The sequence below is a fragment of the Sturnus vulgaris genome, chromosome 22 (assembly GCF_052056855.1).
Source record: "Sturnus vulgaris isolate bStuVul1 chromosome 22, bStuVul1.hap1, whole genome shotgun sequence".
NCBI lineage: Eukaryota > Metazoa > Chordata > Aves > Passeriformes > Sturnidae > Sturnus > Sturnus vulgaris.
The window spans coordinates 7,808,184-7,835,811 of record NC_142264.1 but is presented as its reverse complement, the minus strand read 5'-3'; the positions used below and the strand labels follow the sequence as shown (position 1 = coordinate 7,835,811).

General features: G+C 45.5%; 1 protein-coding gene across 1 annotated transcript in view; it reads left to right on the top strand.

The window, feature by feature from the left end:
* The window catches only part of PAPPA (pappalysin 1), a 180,352-nt gene that overhangs the window by 97,155 nt on the left and 55,569 nt on the right, over nt 1–27,628 (top strand). Inside the window, exons 10-12 of the mRNA XM_014873129.2 lie at nt 7,484–7,680; nt 24,849–24,962; nt 25,366–25,501. Coding sequence (XP_014728615.1) covers nt 7,484–7,680; nt 24,849–24,962; nt 25,366–25,501 — 447 coding nt within the window. The remainder of the gene's footprint in view (nt 1–7,483; nt 7,681–24,848; nt 24,963–25,365; nt 25,502–27,628) is intronic.

The following is a 27,628-nucleotide window of genomic DNA, read 5'->3' as shown; positions in this document are numbered from 1 at the left end:
GCTCCTGCTTGGCCCCAAATGTTTTTCTGCTACCTTACAAATCTGGATCTGTCTTCCTCCTCCTCAGAGGCCTCTCTCTCCAGCTGTGAGCCTTACCTTTGTGGGAGCTCTATCCTTTACCTCTCCCATTATCCATAAATTAAGCATAGCACTTTCCCCTAATCTTATTGTTTGGCGGGCTGCATTGCATTCAGGGAAACGATTAATATTCATGAGCTTGCTATCTCTGTTTGGTGCATAATCCTCTGGGGAAATTGCAGTGTTAAATGAGTGACACAAACCTAATTTTATATGTCTTTTCTTTCCTTTCTTTCTTTTTCCTTTTTTCCCTTTCTGACAGAGAAGTAATGTGCTTAAAATAAATTGATGGATGACCATCCATATTCATTGTGGGCATGCTTTGAGAGGGCTCCCATCCTCTCCCCCTCCCTTCCTCATACTACTGCACAGGAACACAGCTTTGGCTGCCCAAACCATGGCCCCATGCAGCAGCTAATGGTGATTTTGCCTTCTTTCACCAGCATTAAATAGGCCTTGGCTGACCCTGCCGGGGGCTTTCAGTAGAACAACAGCATGAGAGAAACAGAGCCACCTTGCAAGAGAAACTCAGCATCTCCCAGGGCATCAATAAGGTGAAAGCATTGACCAGGGAGCTTGGGAAAGAGTGCTGCTGTTGTTAAAGCAGCTGAAGTTCTATAGCAGAATTTCATGGCAAATAGTCATGAATTTACTGGCCGGGGTTATTCAGATGATATTTGTGTGACTCCTTCAGCTTAAGGCAAATACTTTGAAGCTGACTGTTTCCTGCAGCTCGCGGGAGTGTGGCTGCATGTTCTGAAATGTCTAAGCACTCATTTGGCAAGTTAGTAATCACAGCATCCTCGTAAAGTCTCTTAAAGTGATTTTCAGACTGTCATCATTAATAGTGCAATCCTAGGAAGACCAGCTGAGCCACAGAGCAGAGAGAGCAGACATCTCAGGCAGCAAAATACAAAGGACAGATGCTTTTTTGTGGGGGAGAATGTGGGCTGGAGTGGTATTTGGCTGCATTTTTCCCTAGGCCAGTGACTCCAACCCAGCTCAATCCAGCTTTAGTTTTTAGGACACAGCTACAATGAGAGTCCAGCAGAATTACTCCTTTGCCTGTTGCATCCCTCACACATTACTCTCTGTGGATCCACACACTCCCATCCTTATAGCATCCTCTGTGACTCAACAGCAACTGTGCTCAGAAGATGAGGCTGAGCACAAGACCTTCCTTTGCAGTAACATCCAAACACATGCACAAACAAGCACTTTGTTTCCCCTGGGGAATGGCACCTCTGGGGTTTTATTCCTGTGCTCCTCCTCCTAAACAAGTGTGCCAGGTGTCTCAAAGGGCCATGCTGGCCACCTTTCTCATGGTCACAATGGTTACTCCCTCGTGTGACAGAAACCTCAAGACTTTCAGTTGAACAGTTTCCAAGTTAAGCTGATAAATCTGCATAATATCAAAATCTTGGCACTGCTTTATTCAACCATCCAGGGAGGGAAACAAGGTGAGGAGGGAAGAGAACATATGTGTAAGTGCTCTTACAACAATATCTGGTTGCCAGGGTTGGGGATGGCTGTGTTGGGTCCTGTTGGCCATGCCTGGTTGCCAGGGTTGCCAGGGTTGGGGATAGCTGTATTGGGTCCTGTTGGCCATGCCTGATTGCCAGATTTGGGGATGGCCACTTTGGCAGTGCCAGGGTTGGGGATGGCCACCTTGGCAGTGATAGCTCAGACAAAGTCTTGCTACCACTGGCAGCCACGGGAAATAATCCTTTCTCTTAAGTGACAAAGACTCATGTTCTTGGAGGTGAAATATCAAATTTCAGTGCTGGGCTCTGTGAGGGAATTGTAATTGTATCTGTCTGCAGCAGGCAGATCAATTGCATAATTCTGGTGCTCCGACTGCTATATCATAGCAAGGAGCCGACTCCTGCCACACAAAGAAAGCCAGTCACTCCCAGGAATGCATTTCCACGAGGCAGCTGAATTACCAGGGAGCCACGGTCCTCAGAGGCATTATCCCTGCCTGCTCAGGAGATGCTCAGACATGATTGTCATATTCCACGGAAAAAAAACCTCCTGCGAGGCCCCTGGATGTTCCGCAGAAGATTGCAACACCCACGTCGCCTTCATTTCCAAGGTGTCTGTTTTATTTCATTGAAGGAAGACATCACCATTTATTGATATGTGACTTTATTCAGAAAGGTCTGTCCAAGCTCCGTGTAATGGTTTTCCTCCTTTCAATCAGAACATCCAGGAAGGAAAGTAACTCTTGAATATTTTACTGTAGCAGGAAATATCTCTGTCTCTGCCTTCTTCAATATTAAAGAAGAGATTAGCAGATATCCTGGAAGCAGGCCATGTTATTCACTCTCTTCCCACTGAAGCCAAAGGTGAAACTCCCATAGAAATAAATGGAGCAGGTTCTGTGGTCACTCAGCCGCCAAGTTCATGTGATCTGCAGTGGAATTATTTCCCCTTTTGAGATAGAAACCTCTGGATACATTTCTTCTCCTCTGTGCGAACATAAACACCAGTGGAGATTCCGATTAAGTGACGTGGTGGTAAAACCCTGCTTCTGCAGAAGCTGCTGACTTTGGTGAGCCTGGGGTTTGGCCTTTGCTGTGTCTGAAGGTCTGCACGCCTCTGGACAGACCTTTCAGGGGTTAAAATGCAAATCTTGTTCTATTCCAAGAATTTGTTACTCTGAGACAATGCTTTTGCATTTTTGTCCCCCCGTTTTTTTTAACTTTTTTTTTTTTTTTTTCTGGACAAATAGTTATGTGGCACGAGGCTTGTTATAGTTGGAAACATCCCTAAATAAATAGCTCAGCTTAAAAATGCTCCTTTTTTTTTTTTTTTTTTTTTTTTTTTTTTTTTTTTTTTTTTTTTGTCTGGCCTTTAAAAAAAAATGGTAGTTACTGCACAAAAGAAGACTATGCTGATGCCAATCAATGCATTCTGGCTGAAAACAGGAAGCTGCCCCCAGTGTCTGTCCCCAGCACTTTGACGACCCTGCTTGGACATTCAAAGCCTCATTTGAGGATGTGCCCTATGCTATGAATTGGATCTCTTGATCTCTCTTTTTTTCTTTATTTCATGGGGTGGAAGGCTGTCTATCACAGATAAGTGTATATCCTGCATGTCTGCTTGCTGGCTTCTACCAGGCTTCACCCATTTTGCTGATGATTTTCCAGCTTCTCCTCAAACTGGTAAAGGTGATGGGGAGTTACCTGCTTATCCAGACCTGCTCTGGTAGGGGCTTCCCAGTGCTCACTAAACCATCTGTGTTATCTCGGGCATCCTTTCATTTCTGAACCCCAGAGGAGGGATCTGTATTTCAGTACAAAAAGCTGTCTCTTGCACTGTGCTCAGGCAGCTTAGGAAGCAAGGAGAGATGGAGTTTGCATCATTTTCTGGTGCAACACACAAGAGTCTCAAGACTATTTTGGATCTTAAAGCCTGATTTCAGGAGTTAGCAAAACAGGTCTTGCCAATTTGTTTCCTCAAGTCACACTTCTCCAGGTTGATGCTGCCACAGTCTCCTTCAGGGTTTCCCAGATGTCACTGAAATATTTGCTGAGCTGGAGACAGCCTTTTCCCAAAACAAGGGCAAGACAGGAACTTTGGTTTGGCCCTAATGTTTTTCTGCCTTCAGTAAGAACTTTCTAAGGGAAAAGGAGCTTGGGCTGCCTGAATGAAAATGTGTTCCCCGAGTGCAGCTCAGCATCCTCCAGCATCTGTTGTCAATCCCCCAGAGATTCTCTCTCCTGCTGCCAGGTGCTATGCCTGCAGACATTTTACTGTTCTAGATTTAAGCTGGATTTCCAGGCAACTACTTTTTAATTTTTTGAAGTTTTTTTTTTTCCCCCTTTGAGGACAAATCAGGTATCCTTTATGTTCCTTTCCTCCATATCTCCTTCAAATCAGAATCATCTTTGGAGTGAGAAGTCCATGGCATTGATGAACACAGTCTGTGGTGCAGGTCATACATACTAATCACTGTGACCATCACCAGGTCTTGGGAGCCTCTGGACCTCTGTGGAGATAAAAATTAGCTCATGTTGCCAAGGCCACAGATGTATTTAGTGTCACAGTAGTTAAGAAGAGAACAGAAAAAGCATTTTGCATCATTAGAGGAATAAAGCCATTAGCTACTTATTCCTAGAAATACACCACTCCTGACACTGTCCTCTCTGGCTCTGAGCCTCAGGAGTCTATGAATATAACTGAGCTCTGTTCCCACCACTGAAGAAAGGGAAAAGCCTGGTAGTTTTTATTTTGTGAGGGCAGTTGTAGGAAGAAACAATCTGGTTGTTCTTTGCTTTGCTCATGAAAATGTAAAGCTCAGTATGTAACCTGCCAATCATCCAAGACCACCAGAAGAATCTGGAGTCAGAGCTGGTGCTCAGCACCTGAAGGAAGAACCTCTGCTAGTTTTTGGCAGCCCACACAGTGGTGGGCCACATTTGGCTGTTGAAGGTTGGTGCCCTCATCCATGTCTGGGAAGGATTTAATGCCAATCCCCTGTTTGCCATCACTCAGAATTGGGGAGCTCATGGGCAGGAAAGGTTTTCCCCTCCTCTCACCAGCACTCCCCTCAATGCAGAGCACTGCACAGTGTGATGAGTCAATAGTGAAAATGACAGATCTTCCTTAAAAGTTACCAGGGTTGTGAAGCCAGTTTCCCTCATCATTTTTCAAAGCACACAAAGGTAACTGGGTGCCTCATGTCTCAGCTTCTGTGCACGGTGTTGTCCCATGGATGCAGTGGCTCTCCAGAGCCAGCTCAGCCCCAGGGCTCATGACAGGACTTGGTTAATCATTTAGGCAGCCCCCATTTAATTCAGACATCTCAGGCTCTCCATTCGGTTCCTCCCTCGGGTTTTGCAGGCTCTAAGCAGACAGATTTATTGGGGTCTTAGGCATAATCAGGAACAAATTAGCCTCTGTTAGGATCACACAGCGTCCTGGATCACAGCTATTCAAAGGCTGCTTTCCCCTCCATGTGAGTATGAATTAAGTCATCTGGGCTGAAGTAGGCCTTGAGTATTCTTTTATCCCAAACACATGATCTTATCAGAAGCCCATTACGTTTATCATCACATTAGGAGGGAGCATTTGGAGCCAGTGCAGTATGTTGCTCTATAAATGTTGTGCTTACTTCAGTGCCTGTCATGAGAAGAAGTCAGAGCTTTGGGAAGGCCGGGAAACACTGTCTAAATGCATGTGCCTAAAATTAGGCTGAGTTTGTGGGTATGTGTTTGCATGGGGGGGTGGCTGAGTCGGGGATGTGTAAAGGGAGCACCCATGCGTTTGTGTGTCAGTGTTTCTGTCAGTGTGGGTGTGCAGCAGGGCCGTGATGTTTCACTGTACCTGTGCATATCTGACTGTGCATATGTTTATAGGCTGAAGGTCAGGCCTTTTTAACATGGTAGGTATTTTCCTTTCTTTCCTCCCCCCCTCCCTTTTTTACAGAAATAAGTCTCTTTTCATTAAATGACAAAGAAATACTTTTTTTCCAAAAATGCATGTTTTCATCTGCTGGCATTTGTTTTTGAGGATTTTTGATTGCTGACTTCAGTCCTTTTAGGGCTGAATATTTCTCAGAGATTTCTGTTGGGCCTCTCACTCAGACTGGGACATAGTGGGTAAGCCAATTCTATCCTACTGTCCTGAGACCTGATTTGTGCCTTGATATGGGAGAGGAGCAGAACAAGAGATGCAGAAGGATAAGATGAGAGAACCAAGAGTTTGTCTCCATGGCCATCACAGTGATATTCTCATTCCACCCATTCCTTGAGCTGGCCAGACACAGGGCATGGCTCTCCCAGTGAAGAATGAGCCCCATGGGGATAGCACTGCTGGGTTGCCTTAGGGCCCATCAGCACATCCACCCAGACACCCCATTGTCATCTCTTGTCTGGGAAACACTCCCCCAATCCTTCCTCCAAGCTCTTTGAGGGGTGGGGTATATGTTTGGTGGCTCCCAGACAAACGAAGATGTTAAGATGTGACATGTAAGGGCATGAAATTTGGCCACCCTGGGAATGTTCATTCAGGGCTGCACTCATACAGCTGAAACACTTCCAGGCTTGTGCTCCTTTTCACCAGCTCAGAGCTCTGGCCTGACAAATACACAGTTCACTACATGTATCCATGTACACAAGTTGTCCAGAGAGGTTGTGATGAAATCAAACCATAATGACATTTTTCCCTGATAGACTTCTCCGTTCTTTCAAAGCCATCCTCTCTTAAAGACCTGGAATATTGCACAGGAGGAAAAGGAGTGAAAGTCATTAAATAATTGAAAAGCAATAAACTGATTTTTTCTGGCTCATGATGGTATTTCACTGTGTAAACCAGGAGAAAAAATAAACAGGGGATTTAGTAGATTGGAAGTAGATCAAAATTGAGCAGCCCTTGGATTTTCTGACACCTAGCTCATGATAGTCCAATGCTACCGACAGGATTCTCCTTAGGGATCTTTTCCATCAGTCCAGCTAGCAGCTCTGGCTAATTTCCTACTGTTTTTTTCAGCAGGCTTATTTGCCAGACAAAAATACAACAGACTGTCAGAACTGGATACCTCTGGGGACTGGCAATGATAATACAATACAAAATAGGATACCAACAGGTCAAAGGTTTCCATTTCACAGAGTACTCTAATGACTGAAAGTCATTATTGCTATGCAGTCTGTTTGAAAAGAGTAGATGGATCTCAGTTCAGTTTTTAATGGGCCAGTGTTACAGAAACAACCTCAAAAATTTGGCATCTTTGTTGGCAGTCTCATTAGAGAAGCCACAGAATAAATGGGCAAGGATAATAAAGTCTCCTGCTGCTTTTGATCCTTTCAGGTCAAATCTGAGTCATGTTGGTTGAAGCCGTGTGTTTATGTGGCAAACTCACCCTCACACTGTGTGTACTGTATCTACCTTGGATAAACAGATCTCTTTGGCCTTTTGGTCACTACAACTGTGAACTTGGCAGTTTTCACCATCTCTGCAGCCACAGTTGCTGTTGTTGTTGATTTGCAGATATCTTTAAAAAAAAAAAAAAAAAAAAAAAAAAAAGGAAAAAAAGAAAAAGAAAACATTTCAGACCCTTCACTGGCATTTTTCCATCCCAGCTGGTGGAATTATGCCAACACCCCCATTTGCCTCTCTATGTATTTTCTATCGCTGCTTTCTTCTATCTCCTTTTAAAAGGAGATAGATGAAAATAAGCAGAAACCCCGTAACATTAGGAAATATCTTCAGGGAATTGCCCAATACAAAAGTTGGCTATTGTTGCTTGGCTTTATTTAAATCACCTTGGTATGACCTAGAAGTGGCCAATACTTCCACCTCCCAGTGACCTGACACAGCAATGCATGACCACTGATGGTATCAGGTCCTAGGAACTGCCCTGCAGACACGTGTGGTTTCTTTTCTCTGTTTCCCCTGGCAGATGAACCCAGCAGGTGCTATTTCCATGATGGTGATGGAGTCTGTGAGGAGTTTGAGCAAATGACCAGCATCAAAGACTGTGGCGTGTACACTCCCAAAGGCTTCCTGGACCAGTGGGCTTCCAACGTCTCTGTCTCACACCACAGTGACCAGCAGTGCCCAGGGTGGGTGGTCATCGGTCAGCCAGCAGCAACCCAGGTAAGGACAGCATGTTCCTTCTCCTCTCCTGGAAGTGCAGCAAGGAGCAGTGTTCTCAGGTAGAGCTCAATGGTCAGTGTTCAGGGCTGCTGTTACCCCTGCCTGCTCACTTGTTGCTTCACCAAGGATGGCCCCTGGCAGCAGTTCCTCTCTTTCTGAACCTGATTAGTAGTGATGAGTTGAAATTCAGTCCCAGTCACCCAATTCAAACTGGCTGAAGTTGTGGCTGGATTGATTCAGTGAGTTGTGCAGGAGTCACCTCTCCCAACCATCATCACCTCAGAGACAGACGGGCTCTTCACAGCAAGCACAGGGGACGAGCTTGTGGCAATGAGTTCTGAAGGCTAATGCCGAATAATACAAAAGAGTGTTCTTTCTTTTTTTAATAGTTTTGTGTTTTCTGCCTCCCAGTTCCATAAAAGCACTCTATTGTTCTATTCTGAGAAAGGTCCTGTCCATTCCCAAAGCCATTCATTAGCTTTAACCCCCTTCTCCTGTGTCTCCTTTGTAACATAAATAGCTCCAGTTACCATAACTTTACCTTTTGTCTCTTTGAGAGAATTAGATCCAAATGAGTTCAAAAAAACATTAGATAAATGTCTGGAAAACAGAGCTGTACATGATGCAGATGCAGCAGTTCAGATGCAACCTGATTTGGGACAGCCCACATTGCTCGTTGATGATTTTTAGAGGGAAAGGATCTTCATATGTAAGAGCGGCTTTGTATATTCCTCCTTCAGCCTCCACTGTTGTCCCTTACTAGAGACAGAGAACTTATCACACTAATCAGCTTTGGCTGCCTTCTGGTTGGATGCAGAAAAGCTTTTCTAAGAATCTCATTATCCAGGAGGTGTCTTGAGTGGGCAGTGCAGAGAGGAGTGCCGTGTCACAGATATGACAAGCAGATCTCTCTGTGAATAGTAAATGTTAAGCATTTCCAGTTGGCTTGCAAGAGAAAACATCTTTATGCAAGAGACTTGGCCTTGCTCTCATTGCACAAGTCTGTAACAAATTAATGACCAGGTCAGTTCTAAATGCACAAAGCGTGGTTAGCTGGCAGAGTATCAAGACAGAATCCTGAGCCCAGTATTGACTTTTTGTCATGGTCTCATTTATTATTTCACACTGTAAAAGGAACTTTCCTCTGGACCCTTGCTTGTGCCTTCACAACTTCTTTCCCATTCAAGTTCCCTGTGCAGACTGAAGACCAGTGGCTCCAGTTCAGGTGCTGCTTTTTGGGCATGTCCCCAGGTATTCTGTCCCCTTGCAGCTGCTCCAGAGCTGCCCTTCTTCTCTCTGAGGCACTGGTAGGAGCTCAGCCACACCACACAGTAGGTAACATATGGTCCTGTGGTGGAAAAGCACACACACAACAGAAAGCCCTGCTGTGTAGCCACAACTCAGGCGTGTTTGTTGTACTCAGATGAGATGAAGTTGTCACAGTCTTGTTTTTTGGTTTTTTTAAAAACAAAGGGCAAAAAAAAAAAAAAAAAAGCTGTTGTATTTATAGGCAGAGCAGTGGCATATCACACACTGTCAGAATGAATGGGAACATGCCTCCTGTTATTGCCTGGCCCCTGGGGAGATAACAGTGTGCTATTTACTTCCAGCAAAAAGAATTTTTGCTTTAGCTCAGCCGGTCCTATTACACCAGTTTGAGTGCATGGGGTTCACTGACCTTTTTAATCATATAGATGTTGGGAAAGTTTTTGTTTCCCCCAGGAACAAGACAGTTGGCTGGGAAAGCACCTGACTTGTCACTCTGGAGAGGTTAGGTGGGGCACCAGGTCATCAGTCTGTTAGCTTGTGGAGATGAAAATTAACCTGAGATCTCCTCTAATCACTGCATGTAATGATCACTGGTGTGTAAACATGTTTGGCTTCATTATCTGCACAAGCACTGAGCCTTAGGGGTTTTCTGCACTGATGAAAAGAGCACCTTTCCTCACCCAGATACCTTTCAGAGTAGGTTGTGTGCTTGTTGGTCTTGGGCAAACTTTTCGTGTTGTTGCTGGGTAGCTTCCTGATTAATCAGAGTGGTATTTGTGTTGGCTTGTCATCAGGAATGCCATGAAAGATATGTTTGAGTGCAGTGCCCAGCAATATACAGAATACATAAGCTGCCTGTTTGTCAGCCATCCCCGCCTCTCATCATTGCCCCAGCGTTCTCAAGGCGCTCTAAAACATTTTAAGCATGTCCTGACTTAAAATGTTTCTCATCCTTAGATATCTCAACACCAGGTTCTCTGCATGACTGTCATAGTTCTGTCAAGGCTTTTTCTGAGGGGTTTGCATCCCAGGTTGGTTGGTCGTTGTGGTATCTCAGCAATATCTGCCCATGTGCCTTGTTTACTGCTGGGGGATTGTTGATAAGCACAAGCTGGAGAGCACTTTCCTGTTATTGTAGGGCTGTTTCTGTGACCTCCTTGCTCAGTTCACTGCAGACATTACCCATGTCTGCAGCTGGCTTTGCCTTAGATACCCGCAGTTAGTTATTAGTTTGAGATGGCTCTTACATCACTTGCAGTGTGAGGCTGCTGAATGGCAACATAGTAAGGGAGATAAAAAAGAAAGTTCTCAGTATAAGATTTGTTTTGAACAATAAAATGCTTACAAAGAATGACACAGTCTTGGCGAAGAGATACAGATTTGAAAAATGGAAAGGTCAAACAGCCCCCCCTTTAAACAATCGCCCTTTCTGCAGAAGCAAGACTGAGAGACAGCCACTTCTACTTTTCTGGCAGCCACCCTTCAGTGCTGATTAAGAAATATTCTCACTACTGACAGCATCATATTCTGAGCCAAAGAGGGCCAGTCAGCAACACTGCACCAGCACAGAAATGCAAACACCAGTGCAGGGTAATTTTGCAGTTTGATTTCTAATCTTGAGTCCTCCACAGACGTGAAAGCAGATGCTGCTCAGTACCTGTTGTCAGCTGCAAGAGGAATTCAGCAATAAAGGCTTTGCTCACTCTTGAGCTGTTTTGTTTTTTTTTCCCCTCCTGCCTCTGCTGTGAGTTTGCAAACAGCTTCTCCTTGCACATCAGTTTTCTTTTGCCACAGCTTATGCTGGGTGAGTACATTAACTCCTGCTAGTCTCTCTTGCTGGAGTCAGTTGTACTGAGCAGGGAGGATTTGGATATTTTGCTAAGGCCTCTGGAGGAAGCCTCTGACAGGCCTGTTCCAGGAGGGATGCTCCAGCTGGGGTGAGCAGAGCATAGGCAGGTGAGTGCAGGCTGATCACAGGACACTGGAGATGTCATTTCTCCTTTCCTCTTGTTGGGGCACTCCTGATTTTGGAGAACTGACTCACCTGCAGCTTCCCTTCCTGACCTTGTTACTCCTGTCACAGCAATGTGTGCTCAAGACTTGGCTGTTGATGTGGGTTTCTGATTTAGAGGGACAGTCCCCCAGGAACTGCCTTTTGCTGCATTTCCTCCCAGCTGTGTTCAAGTTGTTTAGACCAAGTAACCATACATATATATATATATATACACACACATGTATATGTAACTCTTTTTCTGCCTATGCCATTGTTTGAGCTTGGTTTTCCAGTGTATGGAAAAAGCCACACAGCTCAGGCACAGTTAACAGAACAGGGACTCTTTCCCAAGGCTGCTGGGCACAGACAGATCCTGGGATTCGTTTTCATTCCCGGACTAAAGAACACACCCTGTTCTCCTCTGGGTACCCCACAGGGGCTTCTATGGAGTAAGAAGTTGTGGAAGAGGATTCTTATTACATCTTTCCCACAAACAGAGGCCCCCTCCTGCCCCATTACTGTTCCCACAATTGCACTCATCCAGACTTGCTGCAGCAAACCTTCCACCAGCAGCAGAGATGTCTAGAATTGCAGTATGTCTGGAATAGCCCACAAAAGGAGAAGACAGGAGCACAAAAATATCCTGACTACTAAAAGAAATAACATGGTAGAGCAAGGGCTCCAAGAGTGGTAAGAAAATACCATAAGAAAATTGAAGAGAAAGATGATGAAGTTCTCTGCCATGCAGTTTTATTCTGTCTAATAAATATAATGCTGAAGATAATTCCCCAAAGATCCAGCAGAGCCAGCAAATAGAGTAATCCTGAACAGGAGTGGAAAGAGAGGAAACCTGCAACTTTTAATGGAGAAGCCATTCCTTTCCTTTGGGGTGATCTTGCTGAGAAGAGGGAGGGTGTCTGTCTGTCGGCTCTGCAAGTGGCCCTTTTTGAACTTCCCAATTCACAGCCAAGTCCTGTTGCTCTTCAACGGTAAGAGTTTTGTTGTGGTTGGAGGGATAAAAAAATCCCCATTTTTAATAAGATGATTTGCTTTGCAAATGCCTCTGTTATTTATAGCCGAGCCAGACTTTGAACCACTAAGCTCTGGAGGATGAGGGCAGAATCCCACTAAGAAAAACCATTAATGGAGGAACCATGAGTGATCAGAGACCAGTTCTGGAAAAAGATGAACTGGACACTGTGCACAGGCTGTCACAGGAGGAATGTAGGTTTGCTGTACGCAGCTGAGCTCATTTCCAGTACTGGCTGATCTACCAAAAGGCTTCAGCTTAGGTTACACAGTCTCCAAGTCTAAAGTTAGTTCCAGGGGTCCAAAATTTTGTCTTCATTTCCCCTGGAAACTACAGACCAGCCAATTTGGTCTTCTGCCTGAGGCTGGAGAGCTGCGTCACAAGCCTGGCCCTGACTGTCAGGCAAATTCAGGCTGGAATGCTCCTTCCTTGGATTAAGTGATGATTTTTTTTTTTTTTTTTTTCAGTGTGCAGTGATTAATTAAACCTTATCACAGCCACATTGCTTGGTTTGTGTTCCATTTAATAGAGGTGGAAATGGGAGCATGGAAAGGTAAAGCTACTGTTGGAGGTTTAGACTCAAAATCCTTCAGAGACATTGCAGGCACTGGGCATTACTGAGCCTAAACCTCCCAAGGACTAGGAAGTTCAGGATGTCTTGAAAGGGAAATGTTCCTATCTTGGATAAAAAGAAAATGGTTCAGGGCTTGCTGAGAGTTGCTGCCTGGGAGCAGAGCCCTGGAGGGGTTTGAGGTCATTAAATCTGCATTTCAGCTCTGTCAGCCTCCCCACATCATTCTGTTTGTGAATTAATCAGTCTTGATCCTAGCACAGTTTGGCTGTTCATTCCCAGTACAAAAACTGTCCCACCATCTCCTTGCTTTAATGGCTGGAAATGTTGCTTCCCACCTGACATGCTGGGAAATCTGGATTATGAACCTTTCTGCCAAAGGAACTCCACTGGTCCTTCCTTGCACATTTGCTTTGCTGCTCTGCCTCACTGGAGGAGGTGGTCCATGGGAAGGGTCCGAGGTGAGGGATGCTACAAGGATGTCTCATCTGCCATCAGTGCCATGACTCTGGTGTGATCTCAGTGTTCTGGGGAGCTAAATGAAATGAGAAATGGGATTTCCAGGTAGGCTGGCTTGGAGAAGGCTCATTTGCAGAGAGTTGGCTGAGGAAGAGCATTACCCTTAAAGTCAGTTCAGAGCTGGCTGGAGGATGCTGCCCCTCACCTGGCTGCCTGCTCCAGCCAGGACAGACAGGGATCCCCTCCATCCCCATGGCTTCAGTGCTCCTCTGCTCCTGGCTGGAGTAAAGCTCAGACCCCATGATGTCGTAGCCTCTGGCTGATTTGTGTAAGGGAAGGATGGAGAGAACACAATGAGATGTCAGAGGAGATTCCAAGCAATTTTGACAAACACTCAAGGGATTTTTTTTTTTCTTTCCACTCCCTTCCCCCCCTTGGTTTTTAGAATAATTTTTCAAGAGCACATATGCAAGTCATCTTAAGGGAAACAGAACAGTGAGTACCAGGGGCTGGTACACTGTGTTCCCTTTGTGTACTGTAGAGAAAATAGATAAAAGAAACAAAGAATGATGCAGAGAGCAAAGCAGCCAACCGTACTCTCAGAGAGGTTCAATCCGACTTTTTCAGAGATGAAGGTCAAACCAAAAAATCCTCAGGTGCCGGAAATTGGTCCCATCTTCCTAGAACCAAGAGACATTTACCACTAATGAAACGAGAGCAGAATTCCATGCCATTTGTTGTTTCTAGAAGCAAGAAGAAAGGCAAGAAAGGAATATTGTCTTGGGCAGCAATAGGGATTATGTGCTTCTTTAGGAAGCAAATTACCATTTTATGATCATATCTGCTGTACACCCAGCCACCCACCCAGATTAGAGGCATCAATAGAGAACAGCTTGGACCCCCCTGGCATCGGCGAGCCGGGCAGCCGGACCCCCCGACAGAGGCACTGCTCATTAACATGCACTCCTCTGAAAGGAGACCCCCCTCCTCGGCCCTTGCCCCTCAACCTGCCACTCTCCCCGCCTGCTGCTGCTGCTCACAAGCCTTGGGATGCAGAGCATGTCCAGCCGTGAGCGTGGGATAGCTCCCCTGCATCCCATCCGGGTTGTTTGTCTTGGGTCCCTCTCCATTCAGAGCAGAATGATTTTGCATAAATGCATCGACACGTCTGCTTTGTTCATGCACGAAGGGTTCTCGGCATTTCTCATCCCACCCCCGCCCGGCCGTCTTCCCCCTGCTCCCTGGCATGTGGCTTCACCAGCTTTTCCATGATTTTCCTGTGCAGCAGCAAATAAACCTGCCTGAAGCAGTGCCAGGCGAGCCGGCACAGTTAAAAATGCCCAGATAGATCTAAACCAAGCAGTGGGAGAAGGGGATGGAAAAGGGTGCAAGAGCAAAGCCATAATGGCTTTTACTCTGTAATTTGGTTTCATGTTCTGCACAAGGAAACATGTCAGATATGTAAACAGAGCTCTCCAGGGTTGTAATGTAGCTACAAAACCACGGATGTACAGGCAGGCAGGGTGCTGCTCTCCAGCAGAATGGAATGCCATCCCCAAAACCACACGGTCATTTCTTTAAGCTGAAAGTAAACTTTCTCATGCCAGGAGCAAAGAATTTCTTTTTTTTCTTGTAAATGGAGGATTGTCTGCACCACTTGTTTGGAGTACCCTAGGCATTTTAGCCCACATTGTCATAAGACACCTCGTATTTTGAATGCCAATGAATTTCAGGGTGTTCATCTTAAGATGTCTCTAAAAGGCATGGTTTTGAAGGATGGTGTTTTCCCTGAAGGCATCTTGAGTCAATCTCTCAATCTCTCTGTCTCCACCTGGAAATAAGAATCAGCTTTAATAATAATAATAATAATAATAATAATAATAATAATAATAATAATAAATATGAGTAAAAAACCCCAAAATGACCCAACAACAAAGTGGGGACCATTTGGATACACTGCTGAGCTGCTCCAAGTCTCTCCTGAACTGTGCTGCCTTAGTTGGAGCTGTTACTGTGGAGGAACCCCACATCTGTGCTGACTTTTGGAAGTGCTGCCTGCAAAGCTGGAGGACTGCTCTTTCCTCTGAGGTCATTTCAGTGGGGAATCTGATAAGAAGACATGATTCACCCTGGTAATTCAAATTCACATCTGGTAAGTGGCCCAGCTCCCCCGTGCTATCAGCAGGAGTCTCCTGGGGACTGGGTTTCCACCGTTGTCTCAGGGTCTGGCTCCAAACTCTCACACGTGCCAGGAAATGGTTATTTGCAGGATCAGTGCTATTATCCGTCCCCACATGTGCCTCCTCTCTGGGAGAAGCCCTCAGTTCAGGAGAACATCAAGTTCTGCTTAGCCATTTTGGTCACTGGGCCAAAATCCCTACACTTAGCACTGCTGGCAGTGAATGTCATTTTTCCATTTTTTTTTGTAATTAACCCTTGCATCATCATGCTCAGAGGAGACAAGTCACTCTGCAGAGAGGAGAAGGTGAAGCACAGGGTAGAGATGACCTTCTTCCCACCTTGCTCCATCCAAATCCCTTTGAAAGCTTTGGCCTTCCAGCAGAGCTGGTCTGTCACCGTGTGTGCACTGTGAGCTGGAGCAGCTGCAGAGGGAAAGCCTCTCTCTGTGGAAATGCACTTGTTTCCCAGTGGTTGTTCCTGGTGAGAAAGGCTAAGCCTTGCAGCTGGGTGTTCCTCCATCCCCTCTGCTCCCAGGCCATCTTCTCAGAGCCTGCTCCTGGAAGGCAGTGAGGCTGAAGGAGCTCTGAGCTTCCTCTTTCACACAACACTTTTAATTCCTCCAGGAACTTCTGGGAGCAACTGGGATTTCCTGTGAACTCCTCTACAAACCTGGGACATCAAGGACTAAATGCTCCAAGTATTTTGGCTTAATTTGTTGGAGTTTGGGGCTTATCAGAGCAACCAGGGTTGTTGCAAGGTGAGAGAGGAGTGACAGGCTTCCCCAGAAAAGCCTTTTTCTTGGGTGGAGATGTGCACAGGCTGGAGGCAGCAGCTGCTCTGTGGACTCTGCCTGGATGGTCGAGATCATTCAGAGGAAATTATTTGCAGGATGGTGGTTTGGTTACTCTGCAGTTTCATGGGAAAAGTCCAGTGAAGCAAAGGGAAAGCTTTTGATTCTCATACTGCAAGCCATGTCTTCAAGTATTGAAAAACAAGCCAGAGGGTTTAATCTCAATTAATACCCATTGTTGTAGGGCTGCTAGTTGGATAGGAATGGAAATGCTTTGCCAGCTGAGGTGTGACTTCTCTCTGGAGCACAGAGCAGCTCCTCCGAGCCCCTCTCCACATTCCCCTGGTGCCTCTCTTCAGCCTTCCCTTTTCCTATTAAATTCAGGGCCTCTTCCCAATGTATCATCTCCCTGGATGTATCCAATTAAGGCCTGTTGACAGCCCAGAGCAGGCTTACACCCTTAGGATTAGAGGCATGTGTACGTCTTCATATAGGGAAGGACAACAGCAGGGAGCCTGGCTGGCTCACTGGGAGCACAGTGGGGAAAGCTGAGCAGCCTGGAGAGGGAAAAGGAGCCAGGGAGAGGGAGATTTGCACCCCAATTATGCCTGCCTGTGGAAATGCTGTGTGCTGAGTGCTGTGTGTGGTTTGCACTGCGTGTTTACATGGGCCATAACCCTAAACAAAGCTGAAAAGCACAGCTTTTCACTGGAAATAAAAGTACTGGAAACCCCTGGTTTTCTGCACATGAGAAAGTTTTGTTCTTTAAGCACACAGATGTTTTTAAATGAAAAATCACTCTTTTGACCTTTTCTGAGTGTGATCATGTGGTCGGGGCTGACATTAACCACTGCACGGCTGTTTGCTGCAGGCACTGGCCAGGCTTAGCCAGGGGTCTGCAGGGCTCAGGGTGGCACCTGCCTTGGCTCACATCTCTGGGAAGTGGCTCCTGTGCCCCCTGAGCACTCAGGGTGGTGCACGAAATTGGGGTGTGGTATGGCAATATTTAGGGTTTGCTCCTACTGTACTGGAATCAAAAGCAATGGGTTTTTTTTCCCTGCTTGAAAGATGAACAATTTGTGGCTTAATTTATTTCTTATGTATCTCTCCTTTTATCAGTGTCATTGTCCATGTGCATCTCTTAGCATCTCTATCTACCTCAGCCAGTGTGCTATCCTGATGGAGAACTCAAGTTCTTAAGGGTTGTTTTGTTGTTGGTTATGTGTTTTCTCCACCTAGCTGTGTGTTTTCTTCATCCAAACAAATGTATGGGACCAGCGATGGGAAGGAAGGAGGGGATGTTACCAAGTACAGGAGCTGCAAAAATACAATGAATCTAGAGCCAGAGTACAATGAGCCAGAACCATGAATATAATAACAAAAGTATATTTAAGATCCTCCTAAAATGTGACACACATTCTGCCTTTGACAGTTTGATTTTTCTGGTGCCAGCTGCTCCCGAACGAAATGCTCCAGTCAAAGGAAAAACAAAAAAAATTCGCTTTTGCTCTGCTCCTCGGTGATGAAAGCTGATGGGATGGGATTGTTTTGCTTTGCTGCAGCACCCCACGGCCAGCCTTGGCCCTCAGCTCCACGAAGCTGTGCTGCAGTGGACCTGGCCGGTTCAAGTTAGAGACGGGCAGCTCGGGAACCCGAGCGCTCAGCCAACAATAATGTTCTGGCTCCTGTATTTGTTTAACCTCGCTCTCCAGTGGATGGATATACAGTCTGCTAAAGCACTTATCAGTCTATAATGCCTTCACACTTCTGTGAGCAGTAATGTGGAAGTTGTAGACAGGAGCTTGTGCTGCAGCTTGAAAATGTCTTTTAGCTTTAATGAGGCTGATACTTGCAGAACTGAAGGCATAAGTTCTTGTTTGGGTGCTGCTGCTTGATCCTGTCTGTCTAGCCCATTGTGTGGGGTGCTGTTGTTACTAGTAGGTATATTTGTGAATTTGAGCATAATAACAGAATATAATTCAGGGCTAACTCTAGGAATTATTGCTCGGAGGTGAGATCCTGGCAGTGCTGGTGTGGGAGACACCGATGTTTGAGAGCAGCATCTCTATGTCCTGCTGCCTCTATAGCAGAGGTCTGACAGGAATGAACAGGAGCACACGTCAAATTGCTGGATTGAACTTTCACGTGCTGCACAGGAGACTCTCTTGATTTTGTATCCCTTCAGTTTGCATCTCTGAATGGCAAAAGAAGCAGGGGCAAGTGCAAATTGCACCCAGAAGCTCCAGATGCTGGGGTTTGCTTGTGGGCTGCCATAAAAGATGAGTTGATTTTTAAATCCCATTAGTGCAATTATTTCTTCTTTTTCTCAATCTATTTTTCTGTAGTTTCTGGTCTTGGCTTAACAGATATCCTTGTGGTGATCCTTTGAACCGTGCAAAAATCATCTGGTTAGGGTTTTGCTGGAAAATCAAAACTCCATATTGTTTTTTTTTTTCCATGAGTCCAGCAAGCATCCTAGATATTTGATTACACCTGGCTGGCTGTCAAAGCCCATGTGAGTTTGGGATAGGGCCAGTCAGAACTGATTTACGGTTTTTTTAGATATGCCATGTGAGGTTTATAGTTTGATGTGATTTTGATTTGAACTCACTGGTTTTAAATGAAGTTTGCTTTGAATCTGGAGATAACAGAAATTCAAAGGGAAGCTCAAAGAATGCAGGTCTGCCTGATTTAAAAATGGAAATATATTGTTCATACCAGCTCTTTGGAAGTGAAATAACTGCATTTTTGAGAAAGCTAAAGTTAATAACACACCTTGAATACACATGCAATCTGGGCCATCATCTAATGGAAATCCCTGTAGCTCCTTTTCGCTTGCCTCAAACTAAACCAACTTATATGACAAAATGAAATAGCCCTTGCATCTCCTACTCATTTCTGAATCACAGGCCTGTGTTACATCCAAAACTCTGAGGAAATTTCCCTTTGGAGATGAACACTATTGTTGTAAAGTAGAAGAATTTATCATCATGTCACATTGCAGGCAAACTATTGGTGCCCCGTCCGTGGTGTTTTCACAGAAAGGTCACTTTCCAATTATTAAAAAATCCAGCCAAATCTTCAGCTGAAAAATCGTGGCTCTGTGCTAAGGAAGCTGTAATATCATGCTAATGGAATACTGAGTCTGCAAGGTCCAGACACATCAGCTGCTCCAGGTTCAAAGTGGCTGTGCTGAGACTGGACATAGGGACTGGCAGCAGGGCTTTTTTTCAACCTGCAGGAGATGTAAGCTGCTTCCCAATCCCACAGCCAAATCCTGTTCTTCATTACACGGGGAAAATTGACAGATGAGATTTCCTGACTTCTGAGCCAACTGAATCTGGGAGTAATATAGCATCAGTGTGTTACCCCAGGAGTTTCATCAGCTTCCAGTTGATAAAGCTTTTCTGTGGATCACCTGCCCACATGCCTTTGTCCTGGAGCAGGACACGCTGCAGTTTTTCATCTTTTGCCATCAGACCTTTAGGCACCCCAATGAAAACTGGCAAAAGCAGACAAAGAGCATGAAACAGTAAAACTGTGTTATCAGACACGGAGGACAAGGAGAATTTTGGAGGAGAAGCTGCAGTTGATGAGCATCAGAGATGAGGGGAAGTTGCTGCTGTGGAAGTAGCAGTAGACTGTAGAGTAAGGTGGCTGTTGAAAGAGACACTCAGGTTTCTTCCCTTATTTTATGCTTATATTTCCTGCTGCTGAATCTCAGATTTGGTTTTAGTTTTTAAATTTTATTTTCTGCAATAGAAACCCATTGTTTGTGCATATAAAATTAAATACGTGTACCAGTTCGGGGAAACCAGCTTTTAATGTTTTCCTTAAGCTTTAGAGGCCAAGCTGGAATGACCCAAGACTGACATTCATAGTTGGACAGGCAACTCTGGACTCAGATTCCTGATGGGATAAGTCCCGACAAAGACATCTGATAAAGGCACTTGTCTGAAAGCCCTTCTGACCAGAATCTAGAAAAAAACACAGAGCAAAATTCCTTGTGCTGCTGTGTGCACAATTTCCATTTGATGTCTGTGGGCTCCTGAGGTTTGAAATGGTCAGAGAAATTGGCTGAGGTTTGAGGTGTTTTTTGGAGCCCACATGGGGGCCTTTCTAATGGTTCGGTGCTCATTCATGTGGGCAACTTCATTTTTCCCTAACTCCAACCCAATTCCCAGCCTAAATGAGAAAAGCAGTGCAACAGCTTTGAGAACAGATTGGAGGTCTGTGCTGCAGTCGGCAAACTGGGTGGTGTCCATGTGACAGTCAAGCTGCCTTACAATATTGGGCAATAAACAAGCAGGAACCTTTCTGATATTTAGCAACTGCACCATAGTTTCTCATCCTTGGGTAAGATTAACCTTAGGTCAGCAAGAACAATAACATATTTAAGAATAAAAGGGCTGGGTGACTGCCAGCACCCTGGTCTGGCAAGGGAGGGAGAAAGTTTTCAACTGTAAGGGATGTGTTAAAATACTGCTTATGTCATGGCTGGGATCCTCTGGCATGTGTTGAGTTAAACACAAATAACATTCTGCAGAGCAAACAGATAAATATTGTAGATTAATTAGGTTTCAGTATTACAGCTGAAATCTGTTCTTTAGCTGGACCTTCAAAGAAGAGAAGATGTTCTGTTTGTGCCTCCATGGGTTTTGTATCAGTCTATGAGCTTTTCTGTGCACTTCTAAATAGCTGGTACTGTTTTGTGTTCTAAATAGCTGGTACTGTGGGTTTTACCAAGAGATCTTGTTCCTGCCTGCTCCATGGTTGCAGTTTTGCCAGCAGGACAGAATACAGCCCGTTTCATCCCAGAAACACCCTGAGTTGTCTGTCTGGGTGCAGAAGTGTCAACAGTCCCCTGTAGAAAGGAGTGGGGAGAGGAAGCTTTTGGAGCACAATCTCCATGTTCACCCTCCTCTCCAGAAGGAGGATGCTCTCCACTGCCTGACCAAGTGCCCACGATGCCACTCACAGCCAGACTGAGCTCGAGGACATGGTCTGGAGGAAGCCCTGCCATGGTTCACCAGATGGGATTTTGGGAGCAGACAGATCTGTGCACTGGAGGTTTGCTCTGTTTCCAGCCGCCCCTGGGCATGCAGACAGGCACGTCCGCTCCAACCACGGTGCCAGGGCTGACTAGGGCAGCATCCGAGCTCAAATAGCAGCTTTTCTGTCTGCATTTAGAATTATTTTTGATGTTACAATGCTGAGAACCACCAGTGTGTGCAAAGCCTGTGCTGTGTGACTGTGCTTGCTCGGTGGGAAGGTCAGAGTGGGATGGGATCTGTGTTCAGCCCACTCCTGTGGGGAGCTGTATCCTCACACCTGTGTGTGCTCTCAGTGACATCTGAGCATCTTTTTGTGCCTCATAGCTTTTATCCTCAGCACACCTGTGTGGTGTGGGGGAACATCATCCTTATCTTCCAGACAGGGAGCTCAGGCCTGGGAGAAGCCAAGTGCTGCCCAGGAGGTTGCACTGCCACAGTTGGGCTGGTTTCTAGTCCAGCACCCAGTCCAGGGGATTTGTGATCCTTAACCTGTAGTTCAGCTGCAACAGGAACCCACCAACACAAATTCACATTGCTTGCAGTCACGGGATGGCTGGGAATCATTCACAAGGGCGCCTTCCAAAATTTGCTCTTCAGCAAATTTTCCCATATTACTTTGAAGGAAATGGAGTTGATTGCAATAGTAAATGTGTTTTTGATGTGGCAAAAAGCTAAGTGCTCCCAATATATCACTTTTCCCTTTCTGCTGACACATTCCTCGGTCCCCCTGAGTAGAGAAGGAAAACAGGAGAGGCGGTTTGAAGAACATGTTGTGCCTTTGATTGACAAGAGGTTGTATAAATCAGTCAAAGGGAATCCTCCAGGCATTCCCTCTTGTGGGAAGATCCCACAGTGCTCCCTGGCCTTGATCGTTCTGTCTGCCGATGTTTGTGTACAGAATGTGTGGGTGGGAGACGAGCTGGATTTGAACCTCTGAGAGGAACAGACATCAGCTCTTCTAATTGAAAGCAGCTTCCTCGGGAGGGGGATGACATGGGCTTCCAGTAACTAGACACAAATAGTCACCACATACTTTGGAGCACATACTAAGCTCCTGTGGATATCCCAGTTGCTGTGTGGGTCTGAGAATCTGGATAAGCCCCAGTGAGTGAAGTTTGGAGCACTGTGTGATGCTGTCATTCTTCAAAGCACATACTTCAGTGTTTGGTAACACCCTGAAATGAGAAGTCTATCTATGCGATCTTCCCTTCCAGCTGTCAGGTGCTTTAGCTGCTGGTTTGCATCACTGTAGCAAACTGGAAGACCTTAGGATATAATCTGCTTCTCAAAAGTGTGAATTCCTGTGAATAGCAATGATAAGAGATGATACTCTGTCTTCCAGGCCATTGGAACTTGTAGTTCTGAAAGTGTTAGTACTGCAGTAATCGCAGAATCATTTTGCTTAGATCATCTCTAAGATCACTGAGTCCAAGCATTAACCTAATTAATAAGGGCCTTTGGGCTGCTGCCACATTCTGGGGATGCTTTAAAAGCAGAGGTGTGAAAGACTTTGAGCAGATGATTCTCAGGTGATTGGCAGGTGTGATGTGACACTCAGTGAAACAGGGATGGATTGACCAGGTGTGTTGGAGTCTGGTGAGATGGTGGAGTCTGTAGGTGACTGGAGCTGTTTATCCAATCCAGTTGTTTTCAGAGAAACTTAAATAACTTTTTTTTGCCATTGGCTAAGTTTACTGGCCAGCAGTGAGTGGAGAAGAGGCTCTTGTAGCCATTCATCTCTGTTAGACTTTTCCCACACTTCTCAATTAGACTGTTCCAAAAGAACCTTTTGCTCCAGGACCACTTTGAAACACTTGTCTGGGTAGTGATGGATCAGCCTCAGCAGGGGGAAGCTTATCTAACCTGCTCAAAGCAGGCCAGTCTGACAGCCCACGTGGCCTGAACACAGGTTCTTTATGCAATGCTCAGATTTTTGCTAACATTCTCCAGCAGAAGCAGAAAGTGCTAGGGTTCACACACGCACACAAATCAAACAAGGCATTTAAAAGTTATCAGAGATTTCCAGCCCACCTCAGCAGGGGTTTATTTTGGGTTAGAATCAAACTTTTGGTGAAGGTCTGGGTGATTTCTTAATACAAGTTTTCACTCATCCATTAAGTGGCACTTAAAAAGCCCTGAAAGTCAGTGCTTGCGTTTCTTTCAGCCACCTTTTTGGACTAATAGAGCAGGAGGAGAAGTAAGAATAAGAACAGAATCATATAAAAGTAATGAGACCTTTGTTCATGTCAAAGAACTCTCTGACCATATATATTGCAGATGTGGGCAAGATAAATTCCCTAGCTGGAGAGGTATTAAAATAAAAACCGTGCTCCCAACAAGACACAGGCTGCTGAAAATACAAGAAGGGAGAGTTGCGAAATGGTACATGGTGAATTGCTGGCCTGGATTTCAAATGCCAAAGATAGTTTATGTAAAGCCTTGCTCTGCTGTAAAATGTAACACTATCCACTGGCTAGCCTCAATGAAGCTTGGTCCCAGTTGTTTCAAAAAATAAATAAACTAAAAATCTTCTTCCAGCCCATTAAAGCTGATTTATGTTTTGCCTGTAAGATTCCTCTGTGCTGGATCTTGAGGGACTCAGATTTTAAAGGGGATTACCTCACTTTTAGCCAATCTGGTTTCTCATTCCCAGGCATCCCAGGCTCTCTTTGCAGTGCCCAGACTTTGCCTGCCGGACCAAGAGGACATTTCTATGCAGAATTATAGAGTGGGCATAGGATTTTGGATGGCTGTTAATTCTCCTATTTCACTTCAGGGTTCTCTTTTTGGTTTAATAATTAAATTGCTGATGGGAGCAGCTTTACTGACAGCACATCAGCACAGGGAATTCTATCTATTCCTGTGGTAATGACAGTCAGTGAGTTCACCAAGGGGTTGTGAATCCAACAGGTACCTTTCAGATGCTCCAAGAGCCTCAGATATAAGTATCCCTCTAATGAAATAGTAACTTTTTCCATTGTGGACATTCCCTTTTTTTTGTTTGTTGTGGAGGTGAAGGCTGTGTCCTTCATGCTTCTTTTTTGAAGCAGCTTCACTGAGCAGTGTGTTTTCAGGGTAAATCTGACCATTTCTTGCAGCTTCATTTTCACATCTGACATGCTGATGGCACTGAAAGGCTCTCTGCTACTTAGATTTTGGCGCTTTTTTTCAGCTTTTCATCCATAACAGGACTTGGGAGTCGTGCATCTTACTGAAAAGAACAGTTTGCCTCCAATCTCACTGCTGCCTGCCATGGAAAGGCTGCAGGTGTAGGAAGAAGGTGATTCCACTTGCAGAACTGGTTGGCAAAAGAGGAAAACACTTTGCTTAAAATGGGTCCAGAGGCAGGACTTTCCTGGCTACACCTGGTTCCAAATGTACAGGGCAATGTACTGGAATCCTCTGGGGTTCCAGTAATACCAGGTTTAAATAGGGCAGTGTTGGAGCAACTCCACACTGTCTGTGCTGGCAGCTGGGGTGTTCAGAAGTGATCCTCACTTGGACTCCAGTGGGAAGAGTTCTGGTCCATTTGGGTGGGAACAAAGTCGTTCTAAATGCTGTCAAAGACCTGCTACCAAATTCAGAGATTGTTGGCTGCCATCCAGCTGCCGTCATTCTTTAGCTCCCGTTCATCTTTCAGTTTTTCTTACTGGGGTGGAACACCTGGAAACTTAATTTTGAATAATTTCATGGCATTTGGAAGTGGAGTTATTGTGCATTACTTTACCCTTGGAGTGCACTTGGACTTTGTTTCCCCACTTCAAGCAGTCAGAATCCTTCCTCTGTGTCAGTTTTGGTGGTTTTTTTTTTTCCTGCTGCAGATGTGTCGAACCAAGGTGATCGACTTGAATGATGGTGTCTCCCAGTATGCCTGGTACCCCTGCACAGCCAACTTCCAGTACTCCCACATGACACAGACCATTTTCTGGCTGAAGGTAAGAAGTGCACACATCATTCAGAAGTTTCCTCTTTGCCTGCCTCTACAAAGATTCTCCAGCAGGCAAAATACCATGAGCCAGCCTTCCCAGGACCAAGCTGCTCCTTTCTGAAGTATATTTAGAGCAAAACAGCAAAACAATGTCTTTGAGCACTGTCTGGAGAGTCAGTAGTGAAGTCCCCTCGTGTGTGACAAGGCTATTGAATTTCTGAGAGGGTTCAGCTTCAGGGCTGTTTGACTTGAGTTTATCTAGTTTGTGTAGGAGAGATTGGAAACGAAGATTTCTGTGTGACCTGGGATGGGAATTCTTCTTTTAAAAGTTCTGGACTGACTCCTGGGGATTTTTTTAAAGCCCACCACAGTTCTCCACCTCAGGCTTTGTGGGGTTTCTGTTTTCCCAGGCTTTTTTTTCCCAGCCTATGGTGGCTGCAGCAGTCCTTGTTCACTTGGTCACTGATGGGACCTACTACTTGGACCAGAAGCAGGAGACCATCGGTGTGCAGCTGTTTGACACCAAAGAGCAAAGCCACGATCTTGGTAAGACTGTGTTGTATTAAACTCCCTCTTTACTGCTTGCTTGATCTGGTGATACCCCCATTCACCAGTACCCCTGCTCAGGTTTTTCAGAATTAGACAAAAAAGATGCTTGCTCAATGCTCCAAGCCCTGAATCTCACTAGAATTTATTGAAAATGATGTGTTATTTTATACAGACATTTTCCATAGCTGTTTACTGTCTGTTCAGAGGTGATTAGCTCCTCTTCAGTCATTACCACCAGAAGTATCTCACACAGTGCTTCACACCCAGCACTGCCCTGGAGAGACACTGATGGTGCTACAGATGAACCCCTGGGACAGGGAGTGAGGGACCTGCAGCAGCTGCTGCAGCAAAGGGAGCGTTTCACAGGGAGTGCTGGGTGATCTCTAGTCCTGCTTGCAGGGAGGTCTCCAGAGCCATTTAATCGCCAACATTCCCCAGGTGAAGGATTTCAGGTGGTGAAATCCATGTTCCTGGCGTGGCCTCAAGCAGAGGCAGGACCTGAAGTGCTGGCACAGACAGGTTTTGTCTCTACCTTGGCACAGGGCCCTAAACTGGGGAAGTTGTGTCTGGTGAATTGATCCATGCTGCATTTAAGCTTCAGAACCCAGGACCTCTCCCTAGCTCTCAACTCTGTGTCAGGGTAGGACTTGCATAATCCCTTTCCAGATGTTCTCAGCCTTTTTTTCACTGAGGAGAAAGCTGGCCAGGTCACCTTGAGAGCAGTTTTTAAGGAAATATAACTCCCATCCCCCAGCTTTCTGCTTTACCATAGCATTTCAATTTTAACAAGCTGAAACTCAAATGAGCTTCCCACCAGTGATGAGAAGGAGAAGGGACACAGAGTGACAGGTGTTGGATGAGCATCCAGGATAATACAGAATTTGGTGGGGTGTGGAGGGAAACAAAGGAAATACGTGTGGTGTCTGTTGTCCAAGAACAAACTGAAATTTGTAGCAAGTTGTGCAGGTTGAGTCAGGATGGCTCACAGTTTGCCAGAGCCCTCAGATTAATCTTACCCTCCTTTTGCAAAACAGTGGCACATAGCTCTATCCCTCTGAGAAATAAATGATGGAGACACGAGCATGCCAGCAGTACTTAATGTGACATTTTATAGGGACAGACAGGCAGACGGGGAGAGAAAGAGAACAAGAAAGAGGAGCAAAGAGGAAACTGAGGGTTAGGTTTTGAAATCTTCAATGAAGTTGCAACATGAGTTTGGCATGGCTCAGCCTGATGTCTGGATGTCCTCCCAGATGAAATGCTGCTTTCATCATGGAAAAGCCCCTTTGACCTTTCAGAAGAGGCTGCCTGGAGCAGAGGAGAGGTGTAGGTGGGCTACCCAGCAGTTCTCACTCAGGCAGAGCTCCCCATTGCTGCTCTGTCCGAGTTCTGACAGTGATGTGAAGTCCTTTTCCTGGATATTGTATTTCATGTGTTTGAATTATCACCATGGCAAGCTGGAAACTGCAACTGAGATGCAAATGTTGGCATGCACTGGGGGCAGGATTGACTGAGACACTCAGTGAGCCTTGAGCAGAAGTTCGTGGCAAACTAAAAGTACATCCAAAAAGAAGCAGCAATAATTTAAATCTTGATCAGTCCTCAGTGTGCTAAAGACACTGCCATGAACAAAGCACAGCCTATCCAGACATGCAGTTTCCTGCCTTGATCAGAGCAAGTGGACTCCCAGAAAACAACTTGAAGCTTGTTCTAAGTTCTGGTAGGAGATGGAGAGGCTGGGATGCCAAACACTGTTGGTTCAGAGCCATCGTGGACACCAGGGTTCAGCTGCTGAGTTGAATAGATGGGTGCAGAGCCACAGAAACAGGGATGATCCTGAGACAGCTCTGACTGTCCCCAGGGGCACCTGTTCCACCTTCATGGGTTATGGCAGGGGAGTTAAAAACCCCTGACCTGTCCAGCCACCGTTTTCCTGGTCAGGGTCAGGAATAACCAGCAGTGCAGCACAGCTCTGAGGGTCTGTTCTGTTGTGGACACCACCTGAGTGCAAGGAATGAAATAGAAGTGAATAAACAGCCTCATACCATAAGGTCTTTCTTGGCTTTCCATCAGAGAAGGCAGAAACTTCCAAGGAATTTGGGAACCCGGGATTTTGAGTATTAA